We start from the raw sequence: 19,670 nt of genomic DNA, 5'->3' as shown, positions 1-19,670 counted from the left end.
CAATGAACAGCTGTATTTCTATAACATTAACAAAGATTAATAAACACTGTAACAAATGTATTGCTCATTGTTAGTTCATGTTATTAATTACATTAACTAATGTTAACTAATAAACCTTATTGTAAAGTGTTACCGTAATTACTATAATAAGTAACTAGTATGTACATGGAAACAGAACTGTAAAATAAAGTGCTACCAAAATATGAATCATAACAGTATTTTAAAAGATGGCAAGTGTGTTTAGGATAAGGAACGTGTAAAGAAGTGTTACATATTTGAGTTATAATGTGATATCTCATAAATTGATCTTGAACATCATCAAGGAAAGATGTCTGATTCAAACGTACGTGTGGTTTTGCAGACGTTTATAAAAGTAAGAAAGAAATCAACCGGAAGCCCGTTATTCGTAATACAACAACAAGTGTGAGGGGTTTTTCTACATTGTGGAGACCAAAGCATAGTCAAACCTGAATGAGGGTTCAATAAACATAATAAACCAAATTATGACTTAAGGTTTAACGAAATAAATATCAATAGTGCAGTATAAAACAATAGAAGTCGATAGATAGTCATCATCATGATCAAAACAAACGTGCGACTGTGTGGTTTCGGTTTACCTGACTAGACCCAAAATCAAATCATAATCTTTACAAAGTCCACCTTTAACTTAATTTCACTTCTGAAGTAATAGCCCATTTCGGAAAAACACCACATAGTTATACCACAACAAAACTTATGTTAGGCATTTGACTAACAGCTGGTGGAAGAAGCGGCGTGGATAGTGTTTGTTATGGTGCGAAAGAAAGTGACAGTTCGAAAAACTCCGAGAGTAAAAGTACAGTGGAAATACATTTCTTCTATTATGATATTCACATAGAAACCACGTTAACACACTTACGCATAACATTTTGGAGATAGACGAGGTTATAACCTGGTTTTGTGCCAAAATGTCATGCGTAATTGTGTCGTCTCCAAATGTTTTAGTACAACATTAACACGGATTGTCAATAAAAGGCAGTTGTGCGTAAGGGTGCGAGCGGTACGTAAACGTTCCTCACCTGCACGAGACCGTAATCTCAACTTTTGTGGCAGGAATAGTGGCGTTGAGCGGGTCAAAATCTCCTGTCGTCGCCATATTCAGGAAGCCGCAACTGCTCATACTATTCATGCTGAGGTTTCCTTTATTCAACCCCTTTAGACGGAAGAGTGTGGAGACTCACGCCTCTTTACGCGAGTGAATTCATGGGTTTGGAAAGAATGCGAGGAGGAAAGCAGAGCTTCCGTCAGTCCGTAACAGAGACGGCGTCCCTTCTGCTGGCCATGAGAGAGAGAGAGAGAGAGAGAGAGAGAGAGAGAGAGAGAGAGAGAGAGAGTGTGTGTGTGTGTGTGTGTGTGTGTGTGTGCTGCATGGGCGAAGGAATGGTGCCACACTTGGAGAATTCTTCGCTGTGAATTCATGTGAGACTCAAAACAGATTTAACACTGACAATGCCGTGTCAGATACAACAACAGTTCCATTAATGTTCTACTTCTTGTTCTTCTTCATTTTATTATTACCACGTAATGATTATAATAATGATAATAATAATACTGTTATAGAACACAATTATTAAATAATGCAGTATTCATTAAAATAAATATTGTTGTATAATTTAAATATTATATTACATGTGACATATAGTATCATATAGATACCATATTAAAATAATAATAATATAGAACACAATCATAAATATAGACATTATTAAATAATGCAGTATTTATTCAAATAAACATTTTTGTATAATTTAAGTGTTATATCACATGTGTAGCTACATAGTACTGTATAGTATATAAATACAAATATGTAAACATATAAAAATACAAATAAATAAAACATTATTTATTTATATATATATATATATATATATATATATATATATTCATTAATTTGAGTAATTACTAAACTTTTGTCTGATTATGTTAATATTGATTATGTTAAAATAATTTTAAATGCAGCATTTTATTGTAGACTGAGCAATAACACAATACATGTTTATGTGTATAACAATGGCTGTTACTTAAATTTCTAATGTACATAATTACATTTGTTAAGCTATGGGAATACAAAGTTTATGTTCACCTTATGATCAGCTGATTCTCTTTCTTTCCATAAGGTTCTTTCTGAAACTAAAGTGGTGCACATTGTATTAGTCATTGAGGAAGTAGTTCCAACTGAATTCTACAACTCCAGCGGCAGCTGGACCAATAATCTAGTATAATTCTTCTGAAACAATACAAACACTTTGAAATTTCAAGAGACAAAAAATATAATGTATACTAAAACTACTTGCATCCTTTCCGACTCAACGCATGAACACAAAGATGAGTTCATTATGTTGCATTGTTCTCAGATGAGGCATGTTGAATTGACTCTCTTTACAGTTGCTTTGAATATAACCAGTTACACATGGTCATGACGAGTCTCATATTGAATTTACGAAGATATGGCAATGCTGTCTCTAGGGACTGGTGGAAAAACTCACATTTCAGGGATCAACAACAGTGATTATTGACTTTTGCCATCAGGTCTAGATTAGCAGTACATTCATGCTAACTGGCAAACAACTGGACATCAATACAACGATTACATTTATTCAGGGACAGCTTTAGATGACTCAACGGATATCTAACGAATGCATATGCACTGTAAAAAGTGAACAGTTGGATCAACTTAAAAAAATCACTTCAGTTGGTAACACCTAAAGAAATTAAGTTTTCTCAACTTAAATTATCACGTTTTATCGTGAAAAACGTGATCATTTAAGTTGAGAAAACTTAAGTTGATCCAACTGTTCACTTTTTACAGTGTGAAATGAATAACTTTTTAAATCATAGTGAATGTGACTGTTGCTGCTGTTAGAGTCTTTTTGTGAAAGGCAGAATTGAATGGATGACATACAAGTGGCTCTTTTGTTGAAATACAAACAAGGCATTAAATATGCAAGTGGAATCGCAGATGGAAAAGAAAATATATTTTGTACAAGGTCTCATACTGTAAAACATGTGATGTGCCATGGTTAATTATAGAAGTGTGACTAATAGCAATTCTTTTAGGAAACCTATTAGGCACCATATATGAGGACACAAATTTACATCATGAGGTGTGGTATTACAACACAAACGTGGTTTATGGGAATATTTTCCTGAGTACTCGTAACTTAAACGGCTTAAAAAACATACTAAACAATGTTTTATTTGTAAAAATGCAGAAAATGAAAAACCCGGAGTGGAGCTGGAAAATCTGGATCTAATCATACTTATTCATCTTCCCTGCATCTTAATGTCCATACTATCCATCCTAAACAGTATGTGAGATTAAAATAAGTCTGTCCCAAAGCATAGCATGTTGAAAAGAGTATGCCAGAAGTCCCCGGATGGTCTACTATTTATGGTGTATTTTCGAAGTGTGGATCCGTGCACACTATAAAGGCTTATATTGCCCACAACCCATTGTGCTTCGGAGGAGGAACTACAAACGCGAGTAAAAAGTGTTACAAAACATGGCGGATATGCGCGACGGACGGTTAGATAAAGGTTTGAGTGACTAATTAAAGTTTAACGTGATCATTTAAAAAAAAAAAAAAAATTTATCCTTGTTATATTTAATCTGCAATAACAATGTGGACTTTTATAAAGATCCGTAAGGCCATTAACTTTTAAATGTATCATTATGCGTTAATATGAGGAGAGTTATCTGCATGAAAAACCCGCGACTGCAGATCAACGTGCTTCTGCTTTTCTCTCTGATACGGTAGGAAATGAAATGAAATGTGGAGGATATTAACTGTGACAACATGATTGACAGGCCAGTTTACTGTGTCAGAGAGCAACTGTTAAAGACGCAATTGTATGACGTGATAGTATGTCCCAAAGCTTGTCTACTCCTCTGCTACACAGTACATACTCAAAAGTATGTACTTTTTCTTCACAAAAAGAGTACATACTTTTAGGGCATAGTATAAGTAGGAAAATTGAGACACAGCACATGTCATTTCCACGGACCTTTAGTTTGCTCAGCATTGTTTCCTTTGTTCATTTTCCCGCCAGTTGTTTGTTACTATGGTTACTGATTAATTTGATCACACCTGTTAGTATTCTGTTCATGATCTGTGTAGATTTAAAGGGATGGTTTTGGAGTAATTTCAACCTAGGGTCCTTTGCACCATGACCTCGAGCCAAACACACCCTAGAAGCTTTTTTTTTTTCCCTTGGTCGAACATTATTAAAGTTAGAGCTTATTTAGAGATATCAGCCGAATGGCTTAGTGCAGGCGCTAATGGATCCAAGGTTGTATCTTGTAAATTACCCCACTAATAATGCCTAGCCTGGCTAACGTCAGACCTCGTCTCATTGAGACGTGGTCTGGGAACCACATGTTAATTGTCTCGTATTTGAGGCGTGGTTTACGAATGCCCAGAGCCGTTTATTGGGCGCTACGAATGTCTATCAAATGCGCCTGTACGTAGCTCATAGCCAATCGTTTCAATTATACCAGATGACGTATGTAGAGCGACAGAAATTCGACGAGGAAGAAGACGATGGGTCAGAGATTTATGTGTACACGATGGCGTTCAGCGACTAAACTACTTAGAACGCTATCTAAGGCTGCATCGAAAGGTAACTTCGCGTCTGCTGCCATGTTGGATCCATAGATATAAACAAACTGCTTCGGTGTCTTGCTGCTCCCTCCCCGTTCTGTGATTGGTTCCCTTTTTGAGGGGAAAATCTGATCCATGGTGTCCAGGCTGCCTAGCAGCGTGAATAAAATCGTGCTGCGCGCAAGGCAGCATGGGGAAACCCAGGCTAAATAATGCCTGGAATGGTACCAAACTTCTACATTAGTACAAATAGGTTCTGTACTCATAAAACGAGGCATTGGAAAGTTTGTAAGTACATCAGGAGTTTATTTAAATAACACTTGCCTGATGGCTTATGCTACCGCTAACCCGGACGTCGAGGTCACTTCAGTGATTAGGGAAAAGCCTGTAAAAGTCATTTAATAATCATTCTTAATTTTTTTTTTTTTTAAGTCTTTAAATGCAATACATGTTCTGGCAGTAGAGTGATTTCGGACTTTGTCAGTGCATTTTGGCATGATTAGCCATCTTAATGTCACTTGTTTACAAAAAAACAACAACATAATGAAACATTAGACCTCATCATCATCTCAGCCGGTAATTTTCATCATCTCTCCATCCGCACACCTCAGAGAATGGATGGCTTCATCAGGAATAGCCTTTAAATCAATCAGCATGTCTCACCAGGAAGAACAAAGACCTTTGATTTATTAGACACTCTCATCAAGGTATTTATTTAGAGACTGTATGGTTTTTTTATATTGAGTTTCTATATTCGCACAGGTCTGCCTTGTTCAAACAGAATCCTGTATCCTTTCGTCATGTTTCCAGTAAGAAGTGGATGACTGACGGACATTCAGCAGAGTACGGTATGACGTGATGGTCTGTGTGCTTGAGCTGAGAGATTCCTTACAGCCGAGTGAATTCCCTCTTATTCTAAATTTAGATGAGTGCCTTGCAAGATGCAGACAGCTGCTGTAAGAGAAGGACTTGCTCCATGTCCGTTCAACAGGACGTTTACGGCATAACGGTTAGTTCCCGTACTCTAATAGAGTGCTGCAGGAATGAATCCAAAAAAAGTTGGCGTCTTTGCACTTCCGGTTCCATTGCTCCAAAGTCAATGGGCTTTTTAATTTTTTTTTATTTAAATTTTTTTTTTTTTAATACACCTTAGATTTAAATTTGTTTTTGAGCAACAGGCCACAGGCGATGCAGAAGTGTAACTAGGACAAATAAAATATAAAATACAGTGTTTCGCCTGTGTTCCATTAGCATAAAATATACTGTGTCAATTAAACAAACTAAATCTGATACTCACTTTCATTAGGTTTCATTAGTTCATAAACAGAACGAGTGCTTCTTCATGTCAGGTTATTTCAAACTTCATCGTGAAACTAATGAGAGCATATTTGTAGGGATAATTATTTCAGAGTGATTGATCTGTGGTTTTATATTTTTAATCAGAGCCATACTTGCATCTAATTTGTCAAAGCCATCTGTAGCTTCTTTTAATCACTTGATTTAAACCCCTTATATAATATAGATTAACATTAAACATGAATTGGTAACAACTATAAAAAATAAAATGTGCATGGGTGATGTGGATATAGTGAGTGAAGTGAAAGTATCTGATGAACGTATAGACTATGTGCGCAGAGGTAGAGGCTTTTGCATCGGAGGTCTTCGTGTATGTATGTATATATATATATTTATTATTTATGTAAATTAAACATGATTTCTATTACAATTTAATCAAATTAATCAAAAGTCTCCTGAATGTAAGGGCCATCCATATGCATCCACTGTTTATGCCAGTTCACTTCAGTCCATTGTGTGTGCACTGCCCCCTAGTGATAGTACTACGAAATTGCAGTTTCACTTCTTTACTTACAGTACGCACATTCGTTAAAGCTCATCATTCTATAGACCTTATTCACATCAGCGCCATATTTGACTGTTCTGCTGGCGAAACACTGCAAAAAAAACTTATTTCCAATACATTTCAGTAGACAAACTCCAGAAAACATGAGCTGTGGAGAATTATAAGTGATCTAGGAGCTTTATGCAGTGGATGCCATTGAAAACACGGTAAGTCTATGATATCATCACAGCCTCGCTTTCATACCTGTCATGGCGCTGCTCTGAATAAGGTCCGACCATAGTTTTTGGTCTGACTGAAAAATTTCAGAGACACCTGTGGGATTTTGACAGATGTAGTTTATTTTCACTTGCCATCTGACATTGATAATAACTACAGTACATCAGAGGAAATGTTTTTGTACAGCGTACTAAAAGGTTTCAACCAGAAAATTGAAAAAGAAACAGTCCAGGCTTTATAAAAAAGATAAAACACAAAGTAGACAAGAGATAGCGGTGCTGGTGCAAATATCATTGTACCATTCCAGTGCAGTTAAGACTGAATGGTTGCATTGAGCCGGGTGATGTTATAGTTACATGGAAAGATTCACACAAAAGAGTCTAACTTTGGTCAACAAACATTGGAAAGAGCTGACATCAATATTAATGAATAATTTAAAAGAATATCGGTTAAGTCCAGTCAACATAACGTTCACAAACACATGTGCTTCTTAAACGCACTGCTCATATGGCAGCCTGTGAAGCCCAAAGCCCAGCTTTAGGAATGTGCCACATGAACAAACACTTATTGACCTACAATATCCCCCATTATGGTCAGCAACAGCTAAACAGGGCACTTCAACACTGTAGATGAGGAAATATACAGCAGTCACAACAGGAAGCTCTCCACTGAGTCACTGCCGAATGGAAGCAGAGTTTCAGGAAAGAATTGTCACGTTGGTAGAGGAAATTCTTGCAGGAAAGCCAAAACCTTCACAGTGACTTTCTGTTCTCATCAGAGGTGCTTTTACTGAGTCAGTGAAGGCCGTCCTCTAAAGATCCTTTCACTTGCCAGATCTTCACTGTCCGGTCACTGTAAAAAAAAAAAAAAAAAGCCATGATTCAGATTAACAACAGTGCAGTTTATCAATTATTTTTCTATTTTTCATGAAAAAAAAATTTGTGAGTGGTAACTACCCAAAAGCTACCACAATGCTAGATTGTTGTGAATGGTTGCTGGGGTGTATCTATATGGTTGCAAAGGTTTTGCCATGCATTTGCATGGTTGTGCTGGTGGTTTTTAGCACATAGTTACTGTATGTATTTACCTTGGCGGTTACCAAGGTGTTGCTACTTGCTATGCAGATGCAAAAGAGCTCAGAGTTGTTGCCAAGGTGTTGCTACGCAGTTGCTAGGGTGATCTGGTGGTTTTTGATCACACTGTTATATATTTTGCCAGGGCAGTTACTAAAGTGTTGCTAAGCGGATGCAAAAGAGTTCAGAGTGGTTGCCAAGGTGTTGCTACGCAGTTGCTAGGGTGTTCTGGTGGTTTTTAGCACATTGTTATGTATTTACCTTGGCGGTTACCAAGGTGTTGCTATGCGGATGCAAAAGAGGTCAGAGTGGTTGCCAAGGTGTTGCTATACAGTTGCTAGAGTGATGTGTTTTTCTTATAAGCACACTGTTATGTATTTGCCAGGGTAGTTACCAAGGTGTTTCTAAGAGGCTGCAAAAGAGTTCAGTGGTTGCCAAGGTGTTATGCATTTGCTAGGGTGTTCTAGTAGTTTCTAGCACAATGTGTATTTGCTTGGCTGGTTACCGAAAGTGTTGCTATGCAGTTGCTGGGGTGTTCTAGTCATTTTTAGCACATTACTCAGCTAACACACAATGTACCAGTTACGTAATTAATTGGTTACTAGTTGCTAGTTACTAGTTGATAATGTAACAACAACACTGCAAGCCCCAAGTTTCATTACCATCAAATTACCACCTTGTCATCAGTAAGGTTATAAGAAAACCAAGAATGTTCTGATTATGTACAATAATTGTAATACTTTGGGAATTTTATGACTTGTTAACTATTGCATGTCCGGACATAGAATAAAAAAAATACCAACTGATTACCAGCGTTTACATTACAAGTCAAGTATTCTGATTAACCTAGGTTGTTATGTGGCTTCCTGTGTATTATAGGTGCTATGGTTATATCTGTGTTTTTCTATATGTGTGTCGGTGTTTAAATGCCTGTCACTCACTCTGAGGCGGTAAAGAGCTGATTGTTGTTTGTGCAGATGTCATTGACAGAGCTGTCATGACCCCTTATTTCTCCCAGAGCTCTGAGCGTGTCTGTGTGCCAGAATTTGAGCAGTCCGCCCTTGCAGCCGCTCACAACAGCACTGGAGCCAGGAACCACCGCCAGAGAGCTCAGCAGATCCGAATGAGCCCGTTCTACCTGCTACAAGAACACATGCAAACAAATTAATTATAGCAGGATGGCTGAAAGTTGGTTGTGAGGGTTTTACTTCAGTCATATATAGATTATATTTAGGTATAAACAAAAGTCAACTCTGTTCTAGGTCCTAGTGAGCTGACTTGCTGTCCTCAGGACCTGAAACCTGCTACTGAGATGAATGGAAATGCTAACGAATTGCTTTCTCCAAATATTATAGACTTTCTTGTTTCAAATAGAGTTTAGCATTATCATCAGGGCTTGACATTAACTTTTTTTACTAGCCACTCAGCATTTTCACTGGCCACAATTTTGACATTGATACCATGGGGAAAAACTGCCAAATAGATATTATCTCATAATTTAGCAGCAGGTATATTATAATATACCTGCTGCCACTTTTTAAGACCTGACGCACGGACCCATTATACTGTTACACATGCGTTTGTATCTCAACTGTTAACGTTCACTTAAAACATAACTGATTGGGTTTACGTGAATACTCGCCAAGACCGGCATTTTGACATTATTTTTTGCATATTTGACTGTTTAAGCGCAATAAGCAGCGAAAAATAACTCAATTTAGTACTGAGAGGCGGCTTTATGCACACACACTTTAGGTGTGAGCACAAAATTTGTGGAAATGAGTCAAATTATGTGCAATATGCGCATAACTATGTCTATTCTGTGGGAAATGAGTATTGGAAGCGTTACTACATTGCACTTAGTTTATTATTTCAGATGCCTTTTTTAAAGACTACAATAGTAAAATGTATTATATATAAAATCCAACCCGCCAAAGTGGCTAGAAGGAGTGACTGGGTTACACTGGCATTTGGAGAATCGGTGGGTGTTAATGTCAAGCCCTGATTATCATATCGCTTATCTACCGACTTTTTGTATACTTACAATACATTTGATCTCGATTCCATCATCTTGAATGACATTTTGTACACACAATGCTGCCGGAACAAGATCTTTTAAGAAGGCACCACAATTTTGCTGCATAATAAATGGAACCGCTTTAGCTTTGGGAATGATGCCTAAAAATGCTGCTTAGGTAGGCAGCATCACAGGATTCTGGAACACATCCAGAGCGTTTACCCCCACTCAGCAAATCTGCCTTTTCTTGCATCAGGTACTTACCCCTTGTATGTGTTTGCTAGCTAGGTCCCATTTTTTAATGCAGTCTCTGGCAGCAGTAAAAAGTGAATCCCCATGCATGGCCAAAGCCTCTAGCCCATCCTTATGGACTGGGTCGAAATGATGTGCAGCGGTGATACTGCCCTGAGTGCCTTCCACCACTTCAAACATCTGCAACACAAGAAAATAACAGCCTTAGGAATACAGAACAAGTCCAAAAAGCATATCTATCGGAGCCCAAAAGCATCTTCCTTGATTTGCTTCTGGTTGCACTTGAGGCTACAGTACATTAATGGTTTAAACTAATGTTTTTGTTCAAGCAACCATCAATTAGCTGCAATAGCTTGTGTAATTGTGCATGAGCTGTGAGCAAAAGGTGGAAATTATCATATGCACCCATAGGGGCTCTTGTGTTAGTTCACGGAGAGAATGTTAGAATGTCTGAACTTACCTTGACGGTGTGATCTTTTGAGCCTGTTATGACCACATCTTGACCCTTCCCCATCTGGTCTACCGCAAGACACATTACCGGCCCCAGATGTCCCGTCAGTTTCCCAGTAGATACAAACCTGTAGAAGACAACAGAATATTGTGTAAATGGAGACTTAGGGCTGGAATACAATATACGACTTTTAAAATCTGAACACTTTTTGTAAATGTTACAGAGGGCCTTGGACTCATTGGAAAAACTAGTATTGGACAAACTACTAAACTTTCAAATATTTCAAACACAACAAACTCATGGAGAAACATGTGCCTTGTTACTACGAGACGCTTGACAAGTGAAAACAAAATGTTTGAATTCCTCCAACTGGAAGGAATTGTAGTCTGAAGGTAAAACATTTTGGGGAACTTTGGGAGTATGTGCCCATCATACACTGATCGACATTAAAACCACTGACAAGTGAAGTGTATAACATTTAGTATATTGTTACAATGACACCTGTCAAGGCGTGGGATATATTCGACAGCAAGTGAGCAGTCAGTTCTTGAATTTCATGTGTTGGAAGCAGAAAAAATGGTCAAGCGAGAAGATCAGAGTGAATTGGACAGAGCTAGACGACTGGGTAAGAGCATCTCCAAAACGACAAGGTCAAGTAGTATTATACAGTTTAAAGAGTATGTTTCTGTTAGTTAGTTACTTAGTTAGATGGTTAGCAGGTTAGTTAGTTATCAGGGGTGCGGGGGTACAACAACATAACTGTGATACATCACTGGAAAATTTTGTAGCTATTCCCAAATGATCTGTTGTTCCAAATATCAAACTGACGTCAATTACATCACACAGTTGGTGGAGTGATAAAATAATGACCATTGCATCTGAGGACTACATCACTATTTTTGTTCTGCACGGTTTCGCTTTATTTACAAGATTTTGATTCAACCGCAGGTTCTCTGCCCCCACTGGATTGTGTTGACACTGTTTTTATGATTCCAAACCATAGTACATTTGCAACATCACAGCATCCGCTGTTTCCCCCTGGTTGCTAGGTAATGCTTTTGTTTTGTTAACCTTTAGTATTGTTTCCAAACCGTCAACACATACCAGCCTGTGTGTCTATCTGATCTAAATGTACTGCAAAAAAATGTCCATTTCTGCTGAAGGCAAGCAAAAAAATGAGATATACATTCTCTCAGCTTGCATTGAATCAGTCCCGCTTGTCAGTGAGCGAGAACACAAACAAACACAGTTTTACTGAATCATACTTCATCATCAGTGATTCACTTCCGAGGGTGCACAGCGTTCACATCATCCGAACAAACAAAACGAACCCAGGTGTGAACCAAAAGTGCTAGAATGAAAGCACCCCAAGTCTTTATGTCATACTGAAACTATGCTTTTAAGCACAGGTTGAGAGCTGTAGTTCCAACCACACACAATTGCAAAACACACTGTTCACTGGAACAATGATTTCCAGAAACACAGAATAAAATGTTGATTATGGAAGACCATGGTTGACTAACAATGCTTTTGGGAAACACACCCCAGGTTACCCGTCTTCTACGATCCATTTTCTCTTTATGGTCAACTATTACTATGGTGGAGTTTGAAGAGAATCTAGTTTCCAGGATTGGAAGAGGTGTTAGTGAGGCCAGCAGGGGGTGCTCACCCTGTGGTCTGTGTGGGTCCTAATGCCCCAGTATAGTGACGGGGACACTATACTGTCAAAGAGCACCGTCCTTCGGATGAGACGTTAAACCGAGGTCCTGACTCTCTGTGGTCATTAAAAATCCCAGGATGTCTTTCGAAAGAGTAGGGGTGTAACCCCGGCATCCTGGCCCAATTTGCCCAGTGGCCTCTGTCCATCATGGCGTCCTAATCATCCCCATATACTGATTGGCTTCATCACTGTCTCCTCTCCACCAGTAAGCTGGTGTGTGGTGGGCGTTCTGGCGCAATATGGCTGCCGTCGCATCATCCAAGTGGATGCTGCACATTGGTGGTGGCTGAGGAGATTGCCCCTTCTATGTAAAGCGCTTTGAGTGCCGAGAAAAGCGCTATATAAATGTAATGAATTATTATTATTATTATTATTATTATTATTAGTTAGTTAAAGCTTATACTAACTGAGTACCATCAAATACAGTTTAATTTGTATATTTGAAGATAACTCTACTACCCACATGCATTTCTTATTAGTTATAGTCCCTATTTAGCACTGAGAAGAACTTCTAGACACTCGTGGTAAAATCGGTCATACCTTCTCAAGTCCCACATCCTGACCGAGTTGCCTGAAGCAGCATAAAGGAATGTGCCGGAAGGATTGAGGGCGATCTGATTGATCTGATTTTCTCCTGGTGGAATGGCAACAGAACTACTCCCACACGTGTCACCTTGGGACACTTGTCCAGAAGAACTAAAGGAGACAGAGTGCTAAAAATGAGCAACCATAGGTAAAATATTTAGAAGCTTTAGAGAACAGTGGTTTTTAGTATATTAAACAGTACCAGAATGACTCACGTGAGGGTGCGAATGCATTTGGCAGAGTCACGGATGTCCCATACTTTGACATAAGCAGTGGAGACGGTGAAGACCAGGCTGGAACAGTATCGGACCGACACTACACTGCTGGGATGATCTCCAAGAGACATGATTTCCTGACCCGTTACCAGGTTCCAAACCTTACATGTGCGATCTGAGATAGGGAAAAAAGGGATGGGTGCAAATAGAACCACCCAATGTAGTAAAGTTAGCAAGCTATCGTAAATACAAGAATGGCTTGAATATAAATTCTTAAAAAAAGTTTGCTGCTAGCGCATTGCTAGTTTTCAGCACCAACAGATGAAATGCTCATTAGAGAGTTATAGTTGGTATACAGAGTTCTACAGAAATTATGTTCACTGTGGTTTGAATGTTTTTATTAACCCTCCAAACCAACCCCCTCAATTAATATAGCTAGAAGCGAAGGATTGAATGTGTTACCTTCATTTTTAAGTTAGCTAATAACAATTTCAACTCAATTAATCTGTTAGTTAATCAACTATGTAATACATAAAATAATATATAGTCAGATGGTGGTCATTGTATATTAAATGACCAGCTAAGTGTGAATCTTAGTCAAGGGTTAATTAAATTCTCCTTTGTAATTTTACTGTAGCAAAGACTTGTTTATAAGGCTATGATTTTTACATAAAAATAATAAAGATCAGTATCTGACCCTTTGAGCCGGTGAAGAGCAGATCATCAGTTGAGTCCACACACAGCAAGGGTTTAGTATGACCCTCGGCCACGTGCACACACTGCAGTCTGGCTGCTCGGCTGGAGCGGGACGCTTGAACTGGGCTTACCGCACCTCTGGACCAAAAAACACACAATAATAATGCATGAAACGCTCAATCAAACCAAACAAAATAAAATACACTGGTTCTGTTCCAAACTGTAGTGAGCAGCCCTTTTAGGCATCATAGGTTGTTCTAGAGGTGTGGCTACAGTTCTTTTTTTACCGCAAAATTCATTAATTTCAATTGGAATCCACGGGACTGAAAATTCTATGCTAGGGTGAAAGATGTTCAACTGTATGAAGCACAGCTCACATAGAGGTTACTTTCAAAACAAACTGCTTTCTGTTGGTCAACGCCGAGAATTCACATGCCCAACTTGAACAATTCTTGAAATCTTCGTAGGGGGAAATCTTTCATCCTCATGCAAATTGTTTAGATTTCTATTGAAATAACTGGATTTCGCCTGCAAAAATCCAAATTTTCATTGGTGAAATCCAGTCTTCCAGCAATCCACATAATCGTACAATACTGACAAAAGACAATGGATCATTTTTGCCCATAAAGTTTTGCTAAAGTGAACGCACCTTAAAAGGTTGGTTGCAACATTACAGTGCATTTTAAGATACCTACTTATGACCAAACTCTATGGCAATAGTATTAATGATATGTTGTAGTATTTATGACATGTATAAAACATGTTTTGAAATGGAGTGATAGACGCTATAAAATTTTTATAAAAACGCTACCTTTGGGTTTTAATACAACACTGAAAAATTTGTTGTCAAAACTTGCTAAAGTGGTTTTGTAATGCTAAGTGCTTTATAAAGTTGCTATGTTGTTGTTCTAGGTGGTTGCTAAAGTGTTTTTTTAGCGTTTCGCGTTTGTTTGGATGGTTGCCAGGGTCCTGCTATGTGGGACAGCTAATGCTAATTATTGGTATTAGTATGCTATTGATGCTCGCCTACGTAAACTTTGTTCTTTGTTCACTGAACGACAGTATGTACGTTCACTTTAGCAATACAAGACATTTAGAACAGATGTAAACAAATTTAGCAAAGATGTTTGGAAGGGGGGAGTTTATGTAAAGCTAGTTTCTTACAGTTTGTCCAGGGTTCTGGTTTTGTCTGCAGGGTTCTGGCTCCTGTCCTGAGCTCTTCTGCGGGTGAGAGGCGAGCGGTCCACAAGCTTCTTTTCTGTAGCCGTGGGAGATCTGGCACTGGAGCTACACAGTAGACAAAAGCCAGCGCGACTTAAAAACTTCACATCAGACGTGACTGTAATGCTAGAGAATGCTAGGTGAAGGCATTTGCCATGGTTTATTTAGCTGTAGTGATAATATGAACATGTTCCCAATAAAATGTGTTTTATAACTGTTAGTTTTCACTAGCAAAAACTAATTTGATTAGCCTTGTTCATATTAGGCATTGTGAAATACACTTCATGTCCTTAATCCCATACAGTATAAGTATCGGTAATTATAGTAAAAATATATATTTTTTTCCTTTCTTTGATCCAAAACATATATCTTTTCACCATTCACTTACACAGCATTTGTCTTGAATGCTAAGCTAGAGGAGAAGGCCATTGAGTCTCTGTCCCCTAAGTGGGGAACAGGGGCTGGTTCTTTATATCCCTCAGGATTCTCCACTACAGGAAGTAGAGGGGCAGAGAAATCCTCTGGAGGGGCATCAGGGTCACCAGTGTTGGCGTACAACAGCTCCATTTGGGTGGTAGTTCTTCTGCGAGCCTAAATTCATCATATATGAAAACAAAGAGTATAAACACTTTAGTTATAGTATGTTAAATTAGAAGTGAAGAAAATGTCTCATGATTTCAATTTATGTCCTCAACATATAATTTTTTTCCTCAATGAATATACTGAGGGCTGCTGTTATTGTTTTTTTTTTTATAAACTTTATTCTATGTTTATATGTTTATAGTTGAAGCATAATTATGTGAACAACGTAATAGGAAGTAAATAATATAAAACCATTACAGATATAAATTACATTTTTTAACATATCAAAATAGATAACTTATTTTGAATTGTAATATTTCACAATATTCCTTTTTTTTTTTTTTTGCTCAATTAAATGCAGCCAATGTTGAGCATTACAGATTTCTTTCAAAACCATTAAAAATCTTATTGACCCCAATCTTTTTAATGGCATATATATATATATATATATATATATATATATATATATATATATATATATATATATATATATATATATTGTGTGTGTGTGTGTGTGTGTCTGTTCTACCTTATTTCTGACTTTTGAGTCTCCGCAAAGTTTCATGAGATCTGAAGCCAAACAACTGCAAGAGACAAATATTCTGATGTCAGACAAAAATGTTAAAGTTGATAATGAAATGGCAAGTTTCTGAAAGACACTGACAATGATTGAAATGGTTCCGAATAACTTTGCTGATAAAAAAAAAGAAAAAAAAGCACACAACAAGCAATTTCAAAGGCAGCTTAAATGATCCTTCACCAAATGACTCCGTTAGATCAATAACAGAATCAGTTGACTGTGTTTTATAGATGAAAGCACATCAAGACAGATTTGCAGTTCATTTTATAGAGCTTTATTGGCTTGACTGTAGTGCTTTACCTTTTCTCTGTGGCTGGACTCTGTGCTGATTCATCACTGCTGCTTTCATCACCGTTTTCTGAGCAAACACACACACACGCACACAAAAACTTCAACATCAGAAACACTAGTGCTCTCTCATTTTAGCTTGTCAGTGTATGTCAGTAAACATTATTATCCAAGCGACATGCATCATAGTGTTGTTATCACAACCCTGAATTCAACAGAACTAGAAAATAGGAGGTGTGTTCAGTCTACAGCCAGGACACCAGCATTAGGGATGCAAACACATTTCTGAAGGATGTATGGTCACTATGGCAGACGTAGAAAAAGGAAACTAGTAAGTGAATATGTAGTTCGGCTGCATTTTGACCATGTTTATCATATAAAGCCATCATCCATTTTTTACTAAGTAGCTTTAAAATGTGACAAAAATGCTTAAAGCAAGAAGTAATGATAATAATAATAATAAAACAATCGAGGCACGTTTTACACCTGTCTTTTTTTTCTAAATAAACACACAGAAGAATGGCAGTATTTTACTTTTCATTTAAATGCAGCACTAAACATCATATGCACCGTTTAAACATTATTAAACACGTTTTTACATCGACAAAATATATAATTTTTACACAAATGTATCACTGACTTGGCTGAAGTTAAAATATTTTAAATGTGCAAATGATAACCATTCTTATTAATGTGCCATTAAAATATCATTACATAAGGAGTGGCAGTGAAACTAAAATTATGTTAAAATTAATTATTATATTATATTAATAATTGTATTAATATATTTGTAATTATTAGTGCTGGGCAACGATTAATTGCGATAAATCGTAGTGTTTACATAATATACAGTATGTGTGTGTACTGTCACTGAGTCTCTTCTGCTCAGCAAAGCTGCGTTTATTTGATTAAAAATACAGTAAAAATTGTGAAATATTATTCCAATGTAAATCAGCTGTTTTCTATGTGAATATATAGTAAAGTGTAATTTATTCCTGTGATCTTCAGCATGATTTCTCCAGTCTTCAGTGTCACATGATCCTTCAGAAATCATTCTAATATGCTGATTTGATGATCAAGAAACATGTATGATTATTATCAATGTTGAAAACAGTTCATATTTCTGTGGAAACCGCCATACATTTTATTTTTCAGGATTTTTTGATGAATAGAAAGTTCAAAAGCACATAATTTATCTGAAATAGAATCTTTTGTAACATTATAAATGTCTTTACTGCCACTTTTGATCAATTTAATGTGTCCTTGAAGTTTTAATTTCTTTAACTTCTTTCAAAACAAATGAAAATTCTTACTGACCCCAAACTTGTGAACGATAGTGTATAAATACACACATGTATGTAAATATTTAAGAAAAATGTGTTATTTATACAGTATATACATGTCTTAAATAGGTGTGTATAATAATTATACACAGTGACAGTACACACACATATATTATGTAAACACAAACTTTTATTTTGGATGCGATTAAACGCGATTAGTTGCCCAGTGTTATTGTTAATTCAAATGTTAATTATTGATATAATATAATATGAATTATACAGTATAATACTGGATTTAGTGCTGAATTTAACACTATTACAAACTAATAACAGCTGGAAGAGTCTACGTCCCCCATGGGTCTTTATTAGAAGCTCTTTTACAGTTGAAAGGCATGTTCTTCACAGAGTAAAGTCCACAGGGGGTTTAGGCAAGACCCATGCACCTCTACGCTACTGTTACTGTCAGTTAGTCTGAGGGAGACACATGCACTGGTGGGACAGCTCTAGATGCCTCTACTTACCCAATGGCACGTTACCTAGTTCTGTTTGAATTCAGGCAACAAAAAGACAAAAGCAAATCAAAATCAAACTTAAAAGTCTAAAGAAGAAAACACCAAGCAGCTGTACGTGAGCGTCTGTTTATGCGTGTCAGACCTTGGAGAGCGTTCCCGAGCAGGGCGTCCAGCTCAGGGTTGAGCTCGGCTTTCTCCTTGAGCATGTGGAAGAGCAGCTGGTTCTGTGTGGCGCTGTTTATCTCCGTCTGTTTCAAACGGCCCTCCATCACTTTGATCTGAGACTCCTTCTGTGCAGCTTGAAAGCCCTAAGATAAATGATAAACAACAAAATGTTTCTGGGTGGGAAAGTAATATAAACCTGTAATATGTTAGCACCTGTTTTCTGATTCAATGAAATCAGTCCTGGCCTATATTATTGAATGTTAAGTTGCACTCAGAAATGGGTCATACTATGGATTTAAAATGTGTCCTTACATGTTATGTAATGAATGAATTAAGAATTAAGGATACAACCATATAGATATTTTGGCTAATACCAATGTTCAACAATTGTGACATTTTTTTTTAGAGAACAGGATGACCCAATGCCAATATTTGTAATACGATTTAATGTTAGAAAATAAGATTTCTGAATAAAATAAACTATATTAATATGCGCTATTATCTGAATTAATATGTAATCAAAATTCACCCAAAAAGTAAAACATAAAAAGTAAACTATCCAGTTGTACCCAAGGCTGTGACTTTATTATATTATATTATATTATATTATATTATATTATATTATATCATGACGTAAACATGTTATAGTACTTATTTAAATAAAAATAAAAAAAGTCAAAATATAAAATGTACACTATCCACAAGGCTGGAACTTTATGATATTATATTATATTATATTATATTATATTATATTATATTATATTATATTATATTATATTATATTATATTATATTATATTATATTATATTATATTATATTATATTATATTATATTATGAAGTAAACTTGTTATAGTACTTATTTAAATAAAAATAAAAAAGTCAAAACATAAAATATACACTATCCAGTATCCACAAGGCTGGAACTATATGATATTATATGATATTATATGATATTAAATTATATAATATAATATTATATTATATTATATTATATTATATTATATTATATTATATTATATTATATTATATTATATCATGAAGTAAACTTGTTATAGTACTTATTTAAAAAAAAAAAAAAAAGTCAAAACATAAAATATACACTATCCACAAGGCTGGAACTTTATGATATGATATTATATTATATTATATTATACAATTTTCAAAGTCAAAACATAAAATGTACATTATCCAGTAGCATCCAAGGCTGTATATTATACTATATTATATTATAAAAAATGTTATCAATAATAATTCTGTATTTTTTTTATATATAACTTTTTTAGTTATATAGTAATAGTTTAGTTATAGTTTT

At 36.3% G+C, this 19,670-nt stretch overlaps 2 protein-coding genes across 7 annotated transcripts in view; both read right to left on the bottom strand.

Moving 5' to 3' along the window:
* The window catches only part of LOC311288843 (copine-8), a 120,349-nt gene extending 118,947 nt beyond the window's left edge, over nt 1-1,402 (bottom strand). The window contains exon 1 of the mRNA XM_084406442.1: nt 1,059-1,402. Within this exon, the coding sequence (XP_084262568.1) occupies nt 1,059-1,168 (110 nt within the window). The 5' untranslated portion in view covers nt 1,169-1,402. The remainder of the gene's footprint in view (nt 1-1,058) is intronic.
* A 5,415-nt stretch (nt 1,403-6,817) lies between these two features.
* LOC311288823 (kinesin-like protein KIF21A) overlaps nt 6,818-19,670 on the bottom strand; it is a 50,990-nt gene continuing 38,137 nt past the window's right edge. For 4 of the 6 annotated variants that reach the window (XM_084406411.1, XM_084406409.1, XM_084406410.1 and 1 more), the window contains 13 exons: nt 18,335-18,500; nt 18,202-18,222; nt 16,410-16,467; nt 16,059-16,113; nt 15,336-15,538; nt 14,891-15,013; nt 13,728-13,864; nt 13,031-13,205; nt 12,771-12,926; nt 10,520-10,637; nt 10,072-10,239; nt 8,732-8,931; nt 6,818-7,569 (listed from right to left, as the gene is read on the bottom strand). In XM_084406411.1, the coding sequence (XP_084262537.1) occupies nt 7,512-7,569; nt 8,732-8,931; nt 10,072-10,239; nt 10,520-10,637; nt 12,771-12,926; nt 13,031-13,205; nt 13,728-13,864; nt 14,891-15,013; nt 15,336-15,538; nt 16,059-16,113; nt 16,410-16,467; nt 18,202-18,222; nt 18,335-18,500 (1,638 nt within the window). In that variant the 3' untranslated portion in view covers nt 6,818-7,511. The remainder of the gene's footprint in view (nt 7,570-8,731; nt 8,932-10,071; nt 10,240-10,519; nt 10,638-12,770; nt 12,927-13,030; nt 13,206-13,727; nt 13,865-14,890; nt 15,014-15,335; nt 15,539-16,058; nt 16,114-16,409; nt 16,468-18,201; nt 18,223-18,334; nt 18,501-19,670) is intronic. The other 2 variants (XM_084406414.1, XM_084406412.1) reach the window with 1 other exon arrangement.

This window comes from Rutilus rutilus (assembly GCF_951802725.1).
Source record: "Rutilus rutilus genome assembly, chromosome: 4".
Taxonomy (NCBI): domain Eukaryota; kingdom Metazoa; phylum Chordata; class Actinopteri; order Cypriniformes; family Leuciscidae; genus Rutilus; species Rutilus rutilus.
The sequence above is the reverse complement of the archived record's forward strand: the minus strand, read 5'-3'. Positions and strand labels throughout refer to the sequence as shown.